The 19,914-nt window shown below is 61.5% G+C and overlaps 2 protein-coding genes across 2 annotated transcripts; one reads left to right on the forward strand and one right to left on the reverse strand.

The window, feature by feature from the left end:
* Nucleotides 1-350: 350 nt before the first annotated feature.
* HGH1 (HGH1 homolog) lies at nt 351-4,888 on the forward strand. Its single transcript, XM_073329836.1, is given in 7 exon segments — nt 351-1,099; nt 1,101-1,403; nt 1,739-1,839; nt 2,262-2,360; nt 2,614-2,705; nt 3,127-3,249; nt 3,540-4,888. Coding segments are annotated over 7 exon segments (1,125 nt in total). The 5' UTR covers nt 351-872; the 3' UTR covers nt 3,720-4,888.
* Nucleotides 4,889-5,814: 926 nt separating this feature from the next.
* Nucleotides 5,815-15,083, reverse strand: LOC140907957 (testis-specific serine/threonine-protein kinase 5-like). Its single transcript, XM_073335045.1, has 8 exons — nt 14,880-15,083; nt 13,276-13,383; nt 11,909-12,111; nt 11,006-11,061; nt 8,379-8,511; nt 7,806-7,921; nt 7,203-7,382; nt 5,815-6,278 (listed from the first exon to the last, which is right to left on the reverse strand). The coding sequence occupies exons 1-8, from the start codon at nt 15,081-15,083 to the stop codon at nt 5,815-5,817; spliced, it is 1,464 nt and encodes a 487-aa protein (XP_073191146.1).
* Between the last annotated feature and the right edge of the window lie 4,831 nt (nt 15,084-19,914).

Consider the following 19,914-nt stretch of genomic DNA (forward strand, 5'->3'; position numbering starts at 1 on the left):
GCCCCGGCCCCGGCCCCCCGGCCCCGGCCCCCCCCGAGCCCCGAGCCCCGGCCCCCCCGAGCCCCGAGCCCCGGCCCCCCCCGAGCCCCGAGCCCCGGCCCCCCCGAGCCCGAGCCCCGGCCCCCCGAGCCCCGGCCCCGGCCCCCCGAGCCCCGAGCCCCGGCCCCCCCGAGCCCCGAGCCCCGGCCCCCCCCGGCCCCGGCCCCCCCCGAGCCCCGGCCCCGGCCCCGGCCCCCCCGAGCCCCGGCCCCGGCCCCCCCCGAGCCCCGGGCCCCGGCCCGGCCGCCCCGAGCCCCGGCCCCGGCCCGGCCGCCCCGAGCCCCGGCCCCGGCCCGGCCGCCCCGAGCCCCGGCCCCGGCCCGGCCGCCCCGAGCCCCGGCCCCGGCCCGGCCGCCCCGAGCCCCAGCCCGGCCGCTGCTCTGCCTCCAGCTCCCTGGGCTGCGCTTCTGGCCCCTCTGGCCGGCCCGGCTCTGCTCCCAGCACGGATCCGCTGCCTGGGCTGGTTCTCTCTGGCTAGCCCCGCTCTGCTCCCCAGCCCAGCTCAGGCTCCTGCTCCCTCCTTCCCTGGCTTGCTCTGCTGTGGTCCAGGCAATTTCAGCTCACAGGGAAGATGGGGACCCCCTGACCCCCTCCTCAGCCTGCCCCGCCCTGTCAGTCAGGCTGACCTGAAGCTTTGGCCTCTCCCCGTTGTTCCTGGGGGCTGTCAGTCTCAGGGTCCTGATTTCCCATCCACCCTTCCCCTTTCCTCTGGCCCTGGGAGCTAGCAACCAAAACCCCCACTGAGTGTTAATGAGGGGCCCACGGTCTCCTTACACCCACCTGACAGGTCCCTCTGTCTGCAGGTGTGGTGCCTCCAGGCCTCCTGCCCCAGCATGGACGAGGGGCAGGCCAGAGAGCTGCTGGGGTTCCTCCACCTGGACACCCGGCCTGATATAAAGGGCCAGGCCACAGGCTACATCCTGGGGCTGACGGGCAGCGTGGAGGGGCGGATGCTGCTGGCGGGCAGGCCGGATTTCCTGGAGGCTCTGCTGCTGCTGACGGGCGACCGCTCCTTGGCCGTGGTGAAGGACAGTTACCACTCGCTCATCAACCTGTCTGTGGCTGCGGCCACCCACGGGGGCCCTGGCCAAGGGGCTGCCAGCGCTGCTGCATCGCCTGCTGGACCCGGGCTACGCCTTCGCCGACCAGGTCTGCACCCTCCTCTCCAACCTGTCCCGGGAGGAGGCCACCTGCCGCCAGGTTTTCCGGGCCGTGCAGGAGGAGGGGCTGGGGCTGGCCCAGGTCCTGGAGGCGTTCTGCACCGAAGGCTACAACAAGAAGGCAGCCCTGCACTACCTGGGCCCCCTGCTCTCCAATCTGAGTCAGCTGCCGGAGACCCGGGAGTTCCTGCTGGACAGATCCAGGTAGGTGCTGGCCTGCGAGCTGGGAACGTGGTGGTGGGCGGGAGAATCGTGGGGTCAGGGCTGCCCCAGGTCGGACTGTTAGTCCATTGGTGTAATGGAGACAAGGTTGGAGGGAGGTCGTGTCTTTTGCTGGCGAGAAGCTCTGGGTAGCTCGAAAGCGGGGCTCTCTCCCCAGCAGAAGCTGGCCCAGTTGAAGATATTCCCTCCCCCACCTCGTCTCTCTAATGTCCTGGGACTGAGGTGGCTACCGCAGCTCTGCAGTGCCCCAGGGCATGCATGCGCCAGGGCCCAGCGTGTGCCGGCCCATCTCTGACAAGAGCCCCTCCTCTGCCCAGGTGCGTGGTGCAGCGGCTGCTGCCCTACACGCAGTACGAGGCCTCCGCCATCCGCCGAGGGGGGGTGATTGGGACGCTCAGGAACTGCTGCTTCGAGTACAGTAAGTGTTTTACATTTGGGGGAGCACTTAGTGTCCCTCGCTCCTGGGATCCTGCTGGCTTCGTTGCCTCGGCCGAGCCCTGAGGGGACTTCTTGGTATCAGCTGGTTCCTGAACCAGCCTGTGCCCTAGAGTTCAGGGCTCTGCCCCACCATGTGGACCTCTGGCTTCAGTGCCCAGGCCTGGCCTCTGGCTCCCCAGCACAAACAGGCCCCAGTCATGGTTTGCCTGTCCCTTCCCTCCCCAGAGGAACTGGCGGGGTGTTTTGTGCTTTTGCTCGCCAGCGCCCCCGTGTGGCCCATGAAGTTTCCTGTCTGGCTCTTGCCAGGCAGTCTGGTGGGTTCACTGTAGAGCCCCCCTGTTACTCCCCACCTCCTGGTGATTTCTTCCCCCTCTTCTAATCCCAACCTGTGTCTGTTCCCAGAATACCATGAGTGGCTACTAGGCGCTGAGGTGGACCTGCTCCCCTTTCTCCTGCTGCCGTTGGCGGGCCCTGAGGAATTCCCTGAAGCGGAAATGGAAAGTGAGGAGGGGGGATGCTGGGAGGGGGGCTCTGGGGACTACTATTTGGGCGGGGGGTCTAGCAGTGGCAGAGTTGTGCAGCCAGGAACAAAGAATTTCGTTGTTTTCTGCTCTCATTTCCCCTCTGCTGTGGGGTGGTAAAGTGACTGGGGGGAGGGGGGGGTTGCTGCAATTTTCTGGCAGGAGCCTGTAGATCCGTGTGCCCTGTTAAATCCCCTGTCCTGTTCTAACGCCCCTGCCTGGCTCTGCCCCAGGGCTGCCCGTGGACCTGCAGTACCTGCCGCAGGACAAGCAGCGGGAGAAGGACCCCGACATCCGGAAGATGCTGCTGGAGGCAGTCTTGCTGGTGGGTCCCTCCCTGTGTCGCTGTAGAACACTGGGGGAGGGGAGCACGGGGCGGGGGGACAAGAGGCTGGGGCAGAGAGGGTTGCTTTGCAGATGCCCCCTTTCCTGCAGCAGGGCCCCCCACACCCCCTCCCACCTGCTGCTGCCCCCTATCTGTGCAACCCCTCCCTGCTCTGAGGATCCCCAGCCTCACTTACACTGGAGGGTTAGGACCCCTGCTCTTGCAGGGCAGCAGCCGACCACTCTCTGATGGGGCTAGGAAGAGGCTTCCCCACAACTGCCCACTACAGGGTGGGCCTGGCCTCCCTCTGAAACAGCTGGGGCTGGCCTGGCCTATGCTGCTCCTCCTGTGCTGCCCACGCTGGCTGTGGCTGGGTCTGATCCGTGGCCTGGCCCCTCCCCCTGGCTTGCTTCCCACGCAGCTCACAGCCACCAAGGCCGGCCGGCAGCTGGTGAAGGAGAAGGGCACCTACCTGGTCGTGCGGGAGCTCCACCAGTGGGAGACGGAGCCCGATGTCCTGGCTGCCTGCGAGAAGCTGATCCAGGTAGGGGCAGAGGCCCATCGTGTCCATGTGGCTCAGCATCTGGAGGGCAGGGGGCTTGGGCAAATGGGTCCCACCCAGGTTGGGGTCTTTGGGGGCTCCCCCTCTATTAAACTCCAGGGTGGGGTCCGGTCTCTGCCGGGCAAATGCAGACAAGCAGGGGCTCGATGCTGCTGCCTGGTGGTGCAGTCATACTGCACAGTGAGTTCTGCCCGGCGGAGAGGGGGGGTCAGTGTGGGTAGGGAGCAGTGGCTTGTTTCCCCTCTGAAGCCCTGATGCTGTGCCCTGGGCAGGTGCTGATTGGGGATGAGCCTGAGGCCGGAATGGAGAACCTGCTGGAGGTGAAGATCCCCGAGGACGTGGAGGAGCAACTGCAGCGCCTGGATCGGGAGGAGGAGCGGCAGCAAAGGCAGCAGGAGATGCAGAGTGAGGGGCCTGGGGCGCAGATGGGCTCCCAGGGGCTGTCGAGGTGACTTGCTGACCTGGTTGCCCTGCCCCGGCAGCAGGGGCCGCTCGGACTCTGCCCAGCTGAGGGCTGCGACCTGCCAGCCGTCGTGGGAGCCACGTCCAGCCGGACCAAACGGACCCGGATGCAGCCACCCTTGCGAGCCCTGTAGAGACGGCAGCTCCCAGCTCAGCCTGGTGGCTCTGGAGCAGCAAGAGGGGACTGGGACTGGGAGCTCCTTCCCTTGAGGTTTCTTGCTTCGCTCCAGCCCACATCAGTTGCCACTGCCTGACCCAGGCAAGATGAATCGGGGGGGTCTCAGCCAGGCTCGGGAGGGCCAGGGCTCCCCCTTGCACAGTGCAGCAATGCTGGCAAAGAGGGGCTGCTCGGCAGGGCAGGGCTGGGGCTCAGTGGGAGGTGGTGGTGCGCACACAAAGTGATGCTGCTCCCCGGCTGTGGGGCTGCCCCCTGCCATCAGCGTGGCTCAGAGGAATGGTGGCGGGCGGCTGCCTGGGCTGTGGCCTGAGATTCTCGCCTGCACCCAGCTTTGTGCCAGCCCCCCATCCTGAACGGGCAGGTGCACATGCTGAGCGGTGTCCACACAGCCTCTGGGAGGCTGCTTCCAGCCCTGCCTGGGCACGGGCTGTGTCTCTAGCGAGGGGGAGATGGACGCTGAGCCCACGGAACAGCATTTAATTCCAGATGAGGGGAGGATGGGGAGGCAGAGCCAGGCGCTGGGAGGCAGGAGCTGGACAGTGGCTTTGGGCTGGGTCCTGTTCTTAGCTGTTAAATATACTTGAGAGGCCGGACACCCTAACTGCCCCACGTGTGTTGTCTCCTGCCTGAAAGACCCTGGTGTGACGCAGCAGGGCGGGGGGAGTGTTGACCTGGGAATGTGGCAGGGGAGTTTCGCTGGGGATGGGAGACCTGAGAGCCTGTCACCTGAGCCAGGAGGGGGAGGGGGAGGTAACACCTCTGCCCGGGAAACTGGACAAAGGCTGCAGGAGAGAGCCTGCTTGGGGGGTGGGGGTGGTTTGGTTTCAGTTTGGTGCTGGGTGGTGGAATGCGGGGAACCCCAGGGCTGGGGTCTAAGCTCCCTGCCCCACAGAAGGACTTGACTGGGGGGTCCTGGTTGTACCCACAAGCTCTGTTTTGGACTGTGTTCCTATTGTCCAATAAACCTTCCGTTTTACTGGGTGGCTGAGAGTCGCAGTGAATCCCAGGAAGAGGGGGCAGGCCCCGGACTCCCCTGCACTCCGTGACACCTAGCACAGCGGCTCTGTGTCCCCCAGCGTCCGGGCATGGCCCTGGGGCCTGCAGCCAGCTGGCTGGAAGTCAGCGCTGCCTTGAGCCTGCCCCTGAGGTTGGGGGGGCTGTAAAGGGGACATGAACCACCCCATCTCGCTCCAGCCTCAAGTGGAGCTTGGGGGGGTATGGAGGGGTGGGCCCCGGCTCAGTGGTCTGGCCTGTGAATGGGAGGAGCTGCAGGACTCTCCAGCCCCCCATAAGACTGGCGAGGCCTAGTGCGTCACTGCTTCTGTCTCGGTGCTGGCAGGGCCCACGCCTCCCTCTGGGGCCGCCTCCCTCTGCCCCAGCAGGGTGTTTTCCTCGGCACCACCTTCACGGCAGCAAGTCCCCCGGAGTCCCGTTCCAGGGTGCCCATCACCAAGGGGTCCAGGCCCTGTGGCTGGGTTCCTCTCCCCAAGTTCTCACCCCTCTGCTCTGTGTATATGGCCTGAGCTGCTCCCTGCGCAGACTGTGCCGAGGGTGCCAGCCTGTGGCTCCCGGAGAGGGACCGGTGGGGAGGGTGGCTGGAGAAGAAAGGCCCCGGTGGGGATGGGAGGAGAGAGGCTGTGTGTAGCCATGGCTAGGAGAGGCCTGGGGGAGAGGCAGGGGCGCATAGAGGAACGAGGAGTCAGGCCTGTGGGACACGGGTCTGGGGCAAGCTGGGACCCGGCTGCTGCCGAGTACGGGGCCTAGAGGGAGCCCAGAGGGGGACAGCTGAGAGCCCGCGACTGAATAACATTTAATAGTGCGTGCTGCACCCGTCCCTACGGGCTTTGTTTCTGTCAGGGTAGGGCCAAGCGGTGGCGGCTCTGGTCTGGCCCTGGGCGAGGCCCCCTCTAGTTGGTGATGGGCTCTGACGGGGGCTTCCGGATCATGGACATGGAGTGGAGGGAGATGACTGGCTTGGAGGAGCTGCTGCCCACCGCTGCTGCCACAGCGGGGCTCTTCTCGCCCAGCCGCCGGCTGGCTACGTAGGCGCTGGCCGAGGTGGCTGAGCCGGGCTTGCGGAAGTTGGGGAGGTGGTGGAAGGGCCGGAGGCTGGAGAGCAGGCAGGGCCGGTACAGGGAGAATCGGGGAGGGCGCTCAGCCTGGCACGGCGACGGCAGCTGAAGGAGGCAGCCGGCAGAGATCAGCTCGGGGGCCTTGGCTTCCATCTCGGCTCGGCCAGGGAAGGAGTCCTGAGCAGAGGAGGCGCGAGGGCCTGCTGGGGCTTTGGTTCCCTTGGCGGCTCCCTCGGGAAGCTTGGCCGAGCTCTCCAGGTCTGGCAGCAAAGAGACAGAGACGGAGCCTCCGCTCTCACCTGCAAAGGAAGTGGCAGGGATAGAGGGGCTGGTGCCATGTTCCCCCGGACGTGGGGCTATGTCCTGTGGGGTGCCCAAGGGAGGGATGGGGCCTGGTGCTGTGTTTCCCTGGCCGTGGGGCTATGTCCTGTGGAGGGCCACTGTCACATTCCCCAGGCTACCGGGCAAGGTCCTGCAGGGTGCAGAGGGGCAGGGGGCCGGTGTCACATTCCCCAGGCTACCGGGCAAGGTCCTGCGGGGTGCAGAGGGGCAGGGGGCTGGTGTCACGTTCCCCCAGCTGCCAGGCGAGGTCCTGCGGGGTGCCCAAGGGGAGGGATAGGGGGCTGGTGCCATGTTCCCCTGGCTGCTAGGTGAGGTCCGGTGGGGTGGGGTGCGGAGGGGAGGGGAAGGGGGCTGGTGTCACATTTCCCCAGCTGTGGGGCTATGTTCAGTGGGGTGCCCGGGGAGGACTGGGGGCTGGTGCTGTGTTCCCCCAGCCGTGGGGTGCCCAGGGGAGGGGCTGATGCCATGTTTCCCCAGCTGGGGGGCAAGGTCCTGCAGGGTACCCAAGGGAGGGGGGCCAGGGCCATGTTCCCCCAGCGGTGGGGTGAGGTCCTGCGGGGTTCCCAGGGAAAGGGTGACCGGGGTACTCCTGGTGCTTCTAGCTGAGGGGCTGTTCAGGGGGGCAGCTCTTTTCTTTGGGGCAGGGACACCGCTGGGCAGCAGTGCTCAGTTCAGATGTGGGGCTGGGGTGCTGCTGGCTCCTGGAGGTGGGGGCTGAGCCCCCAAGGGGAGCTACTCCTGGCCTGGGGCTCCTTGGCTCGTCCCAGAGCCAGACCTGGCACGGGCGAGGCCACTCCCTGCTGTGCTCAGCCCAGCGCTCCCCCCGGGCCCTCAGCTGTGGGGTGCCCTGAAGGCAGAGCTGGGGCTGGGCGCGCACGTACCTTGGGCGGACGGCTTCTCCAGGGCTGGGCCGAGCTCCGGGGGCCTGCCTGTGGCGTTCAGCGCCTGGTGGAAGATGGCCGAGGTGGCGGGCAGCATCCAGCAGTGCGTGGCCACCTGCCGCAAGCCCAGCCGGGCCCCAGGCTTCAGCTGCAGCAGGCCTTGGATCAGGTTCTGGCACTCTGGCAGCAAAGAGAGGGGCTGAAGACTGACGGCCGGACCTGCCCCGCGGCTTGGCAGGGCGGCCTCCCAGCCGGCGTGGGGCAGGATCACTGGTGCCCTCTGCAGAGTGTTGGGCTCCGTGGGCCCTCAGCCAACCCCGCGCGCGCTGGCTGGCTTTTCCCTCCCTGCTCTCCAGGCCGGTGGGGCTGGAGTCGGCCTGGGGCAGGGCTTGCGGGGGGCGGCCCTCGCTCCTCAGTGCAAAGCAGGCGCCGTGGGGCAAAGGGGGGCTCGGCCCGTTCCTTGCCCCGGCTCTGGCTGATTCTCCACAAAGCCTGACGCTTGGCCGCCACGCTGCTCTCGTCCCCTTCCCCGCCCGGCTGCTCGGGGACCCCGCGCGGGGGCAGCAGGGCTTGCGGCTCTCCGGGGGCAGGCGCGGGGGTTACCTGGGGAGACGGGCTGCCGGAAGCAGAGGCCCTGTTTTATCATGTGGATCATCTTGTGAGGCTGGCGCTCTTTGAAGGGCAGCTTCCCGGTCACCATGGCGTACAGGATCACACCGCTGCGGGAGGAGGCTGGGGGTCAGGACACCAGGCCCAGCCTCCCCAGGGACAGGGCGTGGGCTGCATGGCCCACGGCAGCTCCCAGCAGCCGGTCCTCACGGGGCAGCCTGCGCTGCCCTCCCCGTAGCGTACCGGTGAGCGTGGCTTGGGCCCGTCTGCGCCCATCCGCAGAGAACAGCAGCTGGCACGGCCCTGGCTACGGAGCCTTCCAGCAGCTCCCCCGGTTCAGACCCCAGGGTGTTGGCCAGCGGGGCCCCTGGTGCTCTCACCCCCCTGCGGGCAGCCCCCTCGTCCCCCACTACACAGTGCTAACGGACCCCACGGTGCAGCCGGCTCCACCCCGCCCCTCCCTCGTGGTACTCGCAGTGCCAGGAAGTGACTGACTCCTCTCCCTGCTCCCTCCAGGCCGGAGTTCCCGCAGGCCATGTCCCTCCCCGCAGGGGACGTGGCGCTCACAGGCTCCACAGGTCAGCCAGCTCTCCGTTGTACTTCTTGCTCATGAGGATTTCGGGGGCCGTGTAGGCCACAGAGCCGCAGAACGTGCTCATCAGGGAATTCTTCAAGGAGTAGCGGTTGGCAAACCCAAAATCTGTAATGCAACGACCCACCGGTGAGATGCCTGCTCAGTGCTCCGTGGCATGGCCCCTGGAGCGATGGGGGCTGTATGGGAACCGAGGGGGCCGTGGCATTCCTCTCTCTCCACCGTCCGCCAACCGACCAGGCCAGCAGTCTGACCCCGCAGTCCAGGGCTCTCACACAGCTCTGCCCATGTCCAGCCTGGGCTGTCCAGGCTTGGGGCTCTGGGGGAAGTGGCTGATTCACATTAGCCAGTGTGGTAGGAGGTGTAGGGATCAGGCCCCCAAACTCAGTTTCGGCAGTGACCTAATGGCTGATTTGAATCCAGCCGAAGGACAATAAGCCTTCCCCCCACCCCCGGCCTTCCACCCCCCCCTTTCTTAGGCCCAGATCCTCAAAGGTATTTAGGCCCCTAACTTGCATTGAGAAAAGGAGGACTTGTGGCACCTTAGAGACTAACCAATTTATTTGAGCATGAGCTTTCGTGAGCTACAGCTCACTTCATCGGATGCATAAAGTGGATCTTCTGCAGTTTCCACAGTATACATCCGATGAAGTGAGCTGCAGCTCACGAAAGCTCATGCTCAGATAAATTGGTTAGTCTCTAAGGTGCCACAAGTACTCCTTTTCTTTTTGCGAACACAGACTAACACGGCTGTTACTCTGAAACCTAACTTGCATTGATTTCAGAGTCACCCGGTAAAGCTGCACCCAGAGGAGCAGGTGACTCGAGGGATTGCTCCTGGGCACCAGAGCCTTTCACCTCTCGGTACCTGTCTGGAACCCAGCCCAGACTGGCAGTGAGGAAAAGGCCCTGCTGTCTGATGGCCGCTCAGTGGCCCAGGTGGAATGAGTTCAGTCCCGTTCCCAGTGGCACATCACAGAACCATGACTGCAGCTGTTGCCAGCGTGCACCCTCAGAGGTGGTCTTGGAGGGGAGTCCAGGAGCTGACTGGGCCTGGAGCCTGGATTCCCCTTGAGGGAGACCATGCCTTACAGTCCAATGGAGCCATGAAACTGCCAGGTGAGCGGGGGAGGCACATGAGTGTAGGAAACAGAGCCTTCCCCAGAGATGGACCTAGACTCTGGACCTCCCTGCCAAAGAAACACAAGACCCGGGGCCATGCCGCCCCAGGGCAAAATGCACTGATGTGGCCGCTTCTCTGCACTAAATGCTGATACTGCATTGACGCAGGTAGGGCCGGTTCCCAGTGGACCCCACAGCTCAGGGGGTTACTCAAGCTGGGGGTTACTTGGCTGAGTCTTTGTGGGGTGGGGGCTGATGGGCCATGTGACCATTAAATGAACATTAAAGGGAGGCTGTCAATGGTCACTGAACAACTTGTGTTTCACACCCCCAAATGCCAGGTCGCACACCTAGGAAGAAAGAACGTAGGTCACACTTGTGGGATGGGGGCTGTGTCCTGGAAGGCAGTGGCAGTGAATAGGACTTAGGGGACCCAGTCCCAGTCCAATGCTGTATCTGAGAGAGGGAACGTGGTCCTCGGATGGCTGAGCAGGAGAAGGGGGACTGGGAGCAGGGAGGGGAGTTGCCTCTGCGGACAGCATGAGTGAGCCCATCCCTGGACGCTCACTTGAACACAGACTTTGACAAATGGGGAAGGGTTTGGAGAAGAGCTACAAGGATGAGTCGAGGGCTGGAAAACCGGCCTTAGAGTGAGAGCATGAAGGAGCTCAGTCTAGCGAGTTCATCCCCGAGACGGTTAGGAGGTGACTTGAGTACAGCCTGTGGGTTTCTATGAGCGGAAGAGATGTCTGAGAGCAGACATCTCTTTAATCTCACAGACAGAGGCAGGCCACGGTTTAATGGCTAGAAGATGAAGCGACACATTCAGACTAGAAATGAGGTGCACCGTGATGATATTAACCATTGGATCATGGTGGGTTTGCCATTACTTAGTTAGACTCGGAAGATTGCTCTAGCTCCCACAGAAGCTATAGGCTGGATTCGGGGATCACGAGGGGAGGGTCTCTTGCCTTTGTTACACAAAGCTAGATGATCTGAGGGGCCTTTTTGCCTGTGAAACCTGAAATCTAATTGGTTAAGACCCTGAGTTCAAAGCAGTCTGAGGTTCCCCGCAGTCCCCAGCTGATTTCTGTGGCTTTGCCACAAGGTCCTAGTTCTTCCCTGTTTGTCTCTCCCTGTTGTGGTGGGAGAGTGGCTGACTCAACACGAAGAGTGATGCTGGCTCTGCTCTGAGAGCTGGCAAATGCACAAAGGAGACACGCTGAACGGAGGGAGAAAGAGCCGGGTGAAACCTCGGCAGGGAGGAGCTGAATGGAAGCTGGCTTCCCGTTTGGAGCTGGGCTCCGCCCGGTGTCACAAGCAAAGTCACCGCAGGCAAAAGTAACCTAAATGCAATGGCTCCTCTTCCCTTGCGCCCAGGCTGAGCTTCCCAGCATGGAGCGCTGAGCGGCTCCCGCACCCCTAGCCAGGGCTGGCTGAAGGGAAACAATTCCTGCCGCTGGGAATGGGCCGCACTCACCTGTCAGCTTAATGAAGCCTCGCTCATCCAGCAGGATATTCTCACATTTCAGGTCTCTGCAGGGAACACAAAGCAGGAGCAGCGGGGTCACTGGGATCCCCTGTCCCACGCACACCTCCACACATGTATATCCCTGGCAATAGGCTGCTGGGGCCAGGTACCAGCCATGCTAAGCGTGCACAGCAGGAAGGCGGCTCTATCAGCCCTGATCCTGCGGCCAGCGGGGGATTCAATGGCCCTAACCATACTGTAGAGCAGCCTAAGGGCTGAACTAAGTTACACTGGCTGCAGTGGTCCCAGAGGGGCTGCTTCACCGGGTGAAGCACTGCGGGCTCCAGGCCTGCCCCCTCTTGCGCTTGGTCTGGCCCCCCACTCCCAGTGTGCCCCCCATGCTGGGAGGGGGCATATGGTGTGAAACTGACCATGGCAGCTTCACACCTGCCGAGGCTCCCCTGGGCGGGGGCAGGCAGGGACCTGGTGGGGCCGTGAGCTGGCCAGGGCCCCTGCCCAGCAGCTCTTACAGTCTCTGGGTTTTTAAAGATGTTCGTGCTGGAGTGGCGATGGCAGCCCCAGCCCCAGCCTTGGGACAGTAACGCTGAGCCTGACAAGGCTGGGGCTCAGGAGCTAGCCCGCCCTCGACCCTGGGGCACCAGCTGGATGGAGCTCTGCAGGTCTTCCCCCCCTCCCCACCCCACAGCACACCAGCCATATGGGACAGGGCGTGTCCAGAGGCCGGCGCAGGGGGGTGAGCGCTGGGACTCCTGGGTTCTCCAGATGCGGGCGGGTGGTGATGAACACCAGGCGTTGCCCGGTCAAGCTGCTGCCGCAGCCTTTGGCAGGGCCCCTGCGGGTTTGGGCTCCCCGTGCTGGAGTGATGGCACGGGCCCCAGCAGCCCCTCCCACCTGTGCACGATGCCCACGTTGTGGCAGTGCGCCACGGCGCTGACGATCTGGCGGAAGAGCCTTCGCACCTCCTCCTCCTCCAGCCCGGGGCACTCCCTGCGGTCAGAGGCGGCGTTGATGTGCTCCAGCAGGTCGCCCCGGGAGGCCAGCTCCAGCACTAGGTAGGTGCGCCTGCTGGTCCGGTACATCTCGTAGAGCTGGATCTGCCGAGGCCCCAGGGCAATGAGAGACGCGCCCGTTCCTGGACAGAGAGCCCCTCCAGTGGCGTGGGGCAGCGTCTCTCGGGGGCACCAATGGCCCCAGGGCAATGAGAGACGCGCCCGTTCCTGGACAGAGAGCCCCTCCAGCGGCGTGGGGCAGCGTCTCTCCGGGGCACCAATGGCCCCAGGGCAATGAGAGACGCGCCCGTTCCTGGACAGAGAGCCCCTCCAGCGGCGTGGGGCAGCGTCTCTCTGGGGCACCAATGGCCCCAGGGCAATGAGAGACGCGCCCGTTCCTGGACAGAGAGCCCCTCCTCCAGCGGCGTGGGGCAGCGTCTCTCCGGGGGCACCAATGGCCCCAGGGCAATGAGAGACGCGCCCGTTCCTGGACAGAGAGCCCCTCCTCCAGCGGCGTGGGGCAGCGTCTCTCCGGGGGCACCAATGGCCCCAGGGCAATGAGAGACGCGCCCGTTCCTGGACAGAGAGCCCCTCCAGCGGCGTGGGGCAGCGTCTCTCCGGGGCACCAATGTCCCCAGGCCAACGTGATGGCCGAGGTGGACGGGACCAGATTCCCTGGAGGCCAGACAATCCCAGTCCCGTCCAGAGGGGTTGCTGTCAGCCCAGGACAGGAGGCTGGGTCGGGGAAGGGCACCCGGGTCTCCAGCAGGGCAGCATACGGCCCTGGCTCCTAGGCAGCCAGGCAGGCTTGCTTAGCGACAGCCCAGGCCTCGGAACCAGACCCAGGTCTCCTGCAAGGAGCTGGGAGGCGCGAGGCCCCAGGGTACCCGTGGAGGAAGCATTGCCTGGGCTGGTGCTTTAAGGGCGGCCCCAAAACCTTAGAGGAGCTGGGAGAAGACGAGACGCAGTGGCTGAGCCCCTAGGCTGAGATTTCCAAGCCTGACAAGGGGGTTAGGAGACACAGCTCTACAATTTATTCCCCTAGGAACGGTGTGTCTAACCCCCCTAATCTGTGCTGGGCTTTGCCTGCTTGAGACTCAGAATCGCTGCAATCTCTGCAGGCTGCCCCTCCGAAGGAAAGCCCATGAGCATCCCTGGAGTGTGGCCTTCGCCCAGTGCAGTTTGGGTGCCCTATTGACACCGCTCTGGTAGGCACAACAAAAGGCCGAGGTAGCCAGGGTGGGGAAGGGGGAAGCAGCTGGGACTCACCACATTGATGTGCTTGTAGGTTGCATTAAGGGAGTAGATTTCTCTCGGGAGGAATTTTCTGGAATATTCCAAGGGGGCTTTGGCTGTGGATATGATCTTTATGGCCACCTGAGAGAGGAGAGGGCGGCTGCTGAGCTGCACGCAGGAGACTGGGAAGCTCCTGTTAGTTTTGCTGACGTTGAGCCCTCCTGGCCCTTGGAGAGAGAGCGGCTCCTTCTGTGCCAGTCCAGTGTTGGCCTGAAGGAGACGCTGGCGGGCCCAGCAGAGGAGCAGGCTGGAGGGAGGCCAGGTGGGGAAAGGACTGGTGGGGGTGATCAGATGTATGGCACCGTGTGGAGTGAAATATCGTCCGCCTGAGCCAGCAGGGGCAGGCGAGTCTGGGAAACCCAAGTGAAGGTGGGGCAGGGGGCTGTTTGGGTGTCGCTTGGGCACATCACTTGGGAATGAGTGTCTATGTGCATCCTCTGCCCATCTGAGTTCTTCACTGGCCTTGTAGGAAGCTCAGCACCCCCCAGAAACCCTCAGTAGCTGCCAGGGCCCGTCTGTCACCCGCCTGCTTTACCCAACCCGTGAGGAGAGACAGGGCAAGAACCAATCAACCCAGAAAGGCGGGGGTTAAGTCTAAAGAAACCAGAAATGGGGCCAGGTTATAGAGGATCCCTGAAAGCAGCCAGAAGTGGCTGTTCTTTACTGTTCTGGGTCTGACCCAGCAGCCCTAGTCACGGACCGGGACCCCAGTGCGCTAGGTGCTGGCTGGGGGCAAACAGCAGAAAAGGCTTGGGAGATAAAGGCAAATCATTAGCAGCCTAGAAAACCCTCAGGTGAATCTGAGCAAACGAGTGGGACAAAGTGGGAATTCAGAAATACAACTACAGCCAGAGACATGGCCGGGGAACAACAGCGAACCCCACCACGAGTGCTTAGTAACAATCCCACTGACAACATTCTGCACAGAAAGAGAACAACCCATCCAGGGTAAAATCCTGACCAGGGAGCATGAGGCTCGCCAACACCACCCCCCACCAGCACGGCCAGCGCAGCAAGGGACAGGGCTTGGGACAGGACGTGGGACTCGGCCCAGCTCAGAGAGCTGATATGTGGGGCTGGGATTTGCCCAGGGCATCCAGGGGACGCAGTCTCCCAGCTGCCATTCCAGGCACCAGACTCCCTTTGGCTCCTTTGAGCCTAAGAAACAGACAGAACTATCTGGACACATGCCAGCCACCACCCAGCCGGCTTGGTGTGTAAGTTATAGCCCCAGCTTCCCAGGGGCTGGCCCCCTGCATGCCCCTGCCAATAGCCCACCCTCCAGGAGCACAGCACTCCTTGCTATCCAGGACCCGGGATTCTCCTGGGCAACCAGACGGGCTGGTCACATCCCATGGATCAGTGCCTAGGAGGGCTAGGATGAGAGCCCCCAAACTCACTGCACCTCTGAGCTGAGAGCAGGACTGGAGAGGTGCCTTATCCTGCAGAGCCCCCAGGGGTGTTGTACCCTCAGTGACTGAGCTCCTTTTCCCGCTGGTTCGCTGGCGTCTCCCCTTAGGCTTTCCCAGCCAAGGAGTCTGAGTGAGACTTGTGCCTCCAGGCCCTGCTGTCCTCACCATGGAGTGCCGCTTGCTCCGAAGGTCTGCAGCCAGCTTGTAGTTCTGTCTTAGCTTCTCTTGCGTGGCGTAGCCCAGGTAGACTTTGGAGAAGGCCCCAGAGCCAATCTTCCTGGAGGAGAGGAGGTAGCCATTCTCCTTGCTCTCCCGCACCTGTTCCATGAAAGTCTTCCTGTCGGCCTCTCGCTTAGCGCAGCTTTTCATGGCGCCCAATGGGCATTCTTGGCTCCACCCAGGCTCGCGAAAGAAAGGGCAGCAGAGCGATCCTGCTGGAGTGGGTGTGGGGACGGTGATTGCACTGGGGCTGGAGGGAATGCCACAGGAACCAGAGTCCAAATATGACCATTAGCTCCCCATGAGGGTGAAGGACACAGGAGAAACTCAAAGCACTGGGTTCTTCTAGCTCGTTGCCCTCCCCATCTTTCAATTTGGGCCCCGAGGGCTCGGTGGTGCAGGGCAAGGCCACGGGCTCCTCGCTGCTGTCTAGAGGGAGATGTTTCCACAGAGATGGGAGAAGGATGAGTGTTCTGGAGGCAGCATTCTAGAACTGACGTGTAACAAGCTGTTTTAGAACGCTGCCCGGGCTCCAGAGCATCGTGTCCCTTCTAGAGCAATCATCCCTCCCTGGGTGGGTCTGGAGATGGCCAGGAATCCCTCCCCTATGGAAATGCAGCCACCTCGGCGCTGGAGCACTGCAGCCAGGTGGGTGATTGGCACAGCTGGGGAGGGGAAGGGATATTTTGGCCAAGAACTCCGGAATGAATCCCAGGGGATTTTTAATAGCCACATAGAGCCCTCACCTCAGAGAGTTCACACAGGAATGCGCATGGAACTGAATGTATCTGCGACCAGGGAGTTTAAGGCAAACCTGATGCTTAACCACTTGTTGCCGGCACCCAGTGCCAGAGGCGAGCAACAGCAGGGGGTTTGTTGCCCAGTATGCGTTACTTAATAATTACAACGGGGTGGAGAAGCAGAAAAGTTTATTTGAAGCTTTAAAGAAGGTACAGGGAGATTAGAGTGGCCATGCCCAGTGTCCCCAACACACTCATCACTCAGTGAGAAGCGTCTGGAAGGAGTACAGGGCTCGGACCCAGGGTACCCCTTAGCTGGAGCAAAGGACAACTAGTAGAGTTCATTACTTCTTTTTCTGGCTCTCTTATAGACTTGATCTGTGGCCTTGGGCAAGTCCCTGCCTCCATTTCTGCCTCAAATTCCCCATCTGCACAGTGGGAGTGATGATTCTGACCAGCCTGCTGTGAGGCAGCAGGGAGGGGGGAGTGTTGACCTGGGAATGTGGCAGGGGAGTTTCACTGGGGATGAGAGACCTGAGAGCCTGTAACCTGAGCCAGGATGGGGAGGGAGAGGTAACACCTCTGCCCGGGAAACTGGACAAAGGCTGCAGGAGAGAGCCTGCTGGGGGGGGTGGTTTGGTTTCAGTTTGGTGCTGGGTGGTGGAACGCAGGGAACCCCAGGGCTGGGGTCTAAGCTCCCTGCCCCCCAGAAGGACTTGACTGAGGCGTCCTGGTTGTACCCACAAGCTCTGTTTTAGACTGTGTTCCTGTTGTCCAATAAACCTTCTGTGTTACTGGGTGGCTGAGAGTCACAGTGAATCCCAGGAAGAGGGGTGCAGGCCCCGGACTCCCCCACACTCCATGACACCTGCATCACAGGACTGTGAGAATTACTGCGTTTGCAAAGTGCTTGGGCTGGATTTCCACCAGTGACCAGAAGGTGGAGGGCTCTGGGCTTCCACGTCATCGAGAAACCTTAAATACTTTGCTCCTGTGGCCTACGAGCCTATTGCATAGGAGTTGACCATAACCCTAAATAACACAATGGGAACTGGATGAGCAAATGAACTAACTGGCTACATCCAAGGGCTAGTTCTGAAATAACTCGGGCGCAAGCTTCAGGGATGTATTCCCAAGTAGCCTGTGGACATATACGGGAGGGAACTGAGGATATACTGTTGCACAAATGCCAACAAAGTGGCCCCCCCCAGGGAGTTTGCACTCTGGAAGACAAACAAAAAGGCAAAAAGCACTTGGAAACCTGGAAGAAGGAATCAGATCTATTTATTTTGTCCCCTTTTCAACCTAAGTGGCTACTCAACGTTCAGGGCCCCAGGCCGGGATGTTCCAGTTGGAAGTAGAAATTGGTGAAGTCTGGTATTTTCTTCAATGCAGTCTTGTTTCTTAACAAGGAATATGCAAAGTTCTGCTTCTCTGAATGCAGAAGGAAGCAAGAACAAAAGGAGCAGTTTCTCCCTAGCTTTTTCCAAGGTCACGCTGTGCTCACAGTCTGCTGCTCAGCATTCTTGCTTTCTGCCTCTCCCCCATTCTTGCCTGGTCTCCATTTCTGTGTGTTCACTCATGCACACACCTGGTCAAAATCAGGCGTGACGGACGCGCCCTAAAAGTGCGAGGGCCACTGGCGCTCAAACCTTGGCCCCGCCCCCCACATTGCCCTTGCCCCCCAACCCTCTGCCCCCGTGCCGCCCCTTTAGAGTGACCAGATGTCCCGATTTTATAGGGAAGTCCCGATATTTGGGGCTTTTTCTTATATAGGCTCCTATTACCCCCCACCCTGTCCCGATTTTTCATACTTGCTGTCTGGTTACCCTACACCCCTTCCCCCTGAGCCCCTGCCCTCGCATTGCCCCTTCCCCCAAAACCCCGTCCCCCCTCGCTTCTCTGTGCCCCACATCACTTGTCCTTATGGTCGGTAAAAAGTGATGGGACCATCGCCCCCTGGCCCCCCCGTCCCAGCGCCCCTGGTCACACTACCCAGTGGAGTCCCCTGTCCGCATGGTGCTATTTTCTGGACAGACTCAAAAAGGCCCTGTGTTAGGTGTGGCCCTGTGATGATGTGACGCAGCAGGGAGGGGGGAGTGTTGACCTGGGAATGTGCCCTGGGGATGGGAGACCTGAGAGCCTGTCACCTGAGCCAGGAGGGGGACGGGGAGGTGACACCTCTGCCCAGGAATGTGAACAGAGGCTGAGAAGGGAGCCTGCTGCGGGGGTTTAGTTTCAGTTTGGGGCAGGGTGGAGGAACACAGGGAACCCCAGGGCTGGGGTCTAAGCTCCCTGCTCCCCCAGAAGGACTTGACTGAGGGGTCCTGGTTGTACCCACAAGCTCTGTTTTGGACTGTGTTCCTGTTGTCCAATAAACCTTCTGTTTTACTGGCTGGCTGAGAGTCTCAGTGAATCCCAGGAAGAGGGGTGCAGGGCCTGGACTCCCCCACGCTCCAGGACAGGCCCCTTAACTCTCTCTCCCAACTCTTTGAAATGAAGGGCATATTCACACATCCGTTTGAATGAGGCTTTAACTCAGCCCTTAACAAGGTTTTACCCAGCTCCTGCAGCCTCCATCACCCTTGTTACATTTTCAGACAAGCCTCTTTGTGCTTTCTCCTGTGCTGCCCCTCATACTTGGGAGGAGCACCCCATAAACATCTGCAAAAGTACCTCATTATCCTACCTCAACCCCCCCAAAAACTCCCCTTTGCTGCGGAGCTTACAGGAAGCTGGAGGCTGGCTTGGCTGCTGGTGTGCTCAGATCACTGCCTGCCCGGCTGACAATGTCGGCTCAGGGTTTCCTCGTGCTCCCCCCCAGGTCGCTCTGTACTCAACTGTTGTCTCTTGTCTTATCCTTCCATGTAAGCTCTTTTGGGCAGGGACTGTCCTTTTGTTCTATATTTGTAAACCATCGTGCACAGTGGGGGTCTGGTCCATACCTGGGGCTCCTAGGTGCTATGGGAATACAAATCCTAGGCATTCATCATCATACTAGCTATCATCTTCTTATCGGGGTCACCCTGCATTTTGGAGCCTTGCAGAGGACGTGGATCTTTGCCCTTCTCAGAAGAATGCGTCCGTTAACCTCCCAACAGTGGGGCAGACGATAACGTGACCGGTGTTCCTCCATCTCCAGTGTGGGTCTGGAGCCTATTTGTGGGGAGAGGGGAAGTCTCCTCTGTGCAGCGAGGGGAAGGCTGTCTAGGTTTCTCCAGCAGGTGGCACAGATGCATTTCTCTCACCTATTTGTAACGAGGCTTCTGTGCATCCCCGGTTTATTGCAGTATTTCCCAGCCCTGTCGCTCCTGCGGTGCTGGACCAGGCAGGATGACCAATGCAGTTGGGATTTCTCTCTTCTTCCTCCCATCCTCCCGCTCAGGAGTTGCTCAAGACCCAAACAAACTGATGGCAAGAAATGGGAGCTAGCAAAGGAGCATCTTCTTGCAGCTGGTGAGTTCGAGCTGTCCCTTACCTCCATCCTCTGTCCCAATACACAGCGAAGCCAAGCCGCTGTTCTCTATGCTGCAGGGCTGGCCAGGAAGCGGTCAGCAGGAACCGATTTAGTTGGGATAGCAAAGTTCACCAAGAGTCAGTGATGGGGAAACCGGAACACAACATTACATGTAATCTGCAGGTTACTAGCCAGTAATGCCCCGTCAGGATGGAGCCCACTGCTTAATGCACCCCGTGTTCCGTTCAGCCGCTTGTCCGTCTGGAGGCTCACAGGCGGCACTGGTGCCGTCTCTCCCTTTCTCTCACAGCACTGAAGGCCTGGCCGTGCACATGCAGTCAGGGAGCGTGCTCACAGGGAGCTGGCTGCTGCGAAGGGGACAGCGAGTGTTAGGAGCATCTCAGCGAGGGGCTGCGGGTGCTCTGGTGGGTGGAATCTGGGTGGACACCACATGTCACGGCCAAGATTTTGAAGTGACTTGGGGGATCCAAATTGAGATTCCTTAAAAGGGCCTGATTTTCAGAGAGAGGGTGCTCAGCGCTGTATAAAACCAGGCCTTGAGTTGGGCACCCAAACCCCGAGGCACAGATAATCGATCTTCGCCGGTACCTGGGTTAGACTGACCTCCACACCACATCTGACGTGCGACTCAGTCAGCCTGGCATAGTGAGAAAGGCAGATGGGAGAGGCAGTCTGGGACGCAGCAGGGGAACATGCTGATGTAGAGCGGGGAGGAAATGGGAAGTTTGATTTACATTGGGCTGGCAGGGAAGTGATAGGGAAG

This window comes from Lepidochelys kempii, chromosome 2 (assembly GCF_965140265.1).
Source record: "Lepidochelys kempii isolate rLepKem1 chromosome 2, rLepKem1.hap2, whole genome shotgun sequence".
Lineage (NCBI taxonomy): Eukaryota > Metazoa > Chordata > Testudines > Cheloniidae > Lepidochelys > Lepidochelys kempii.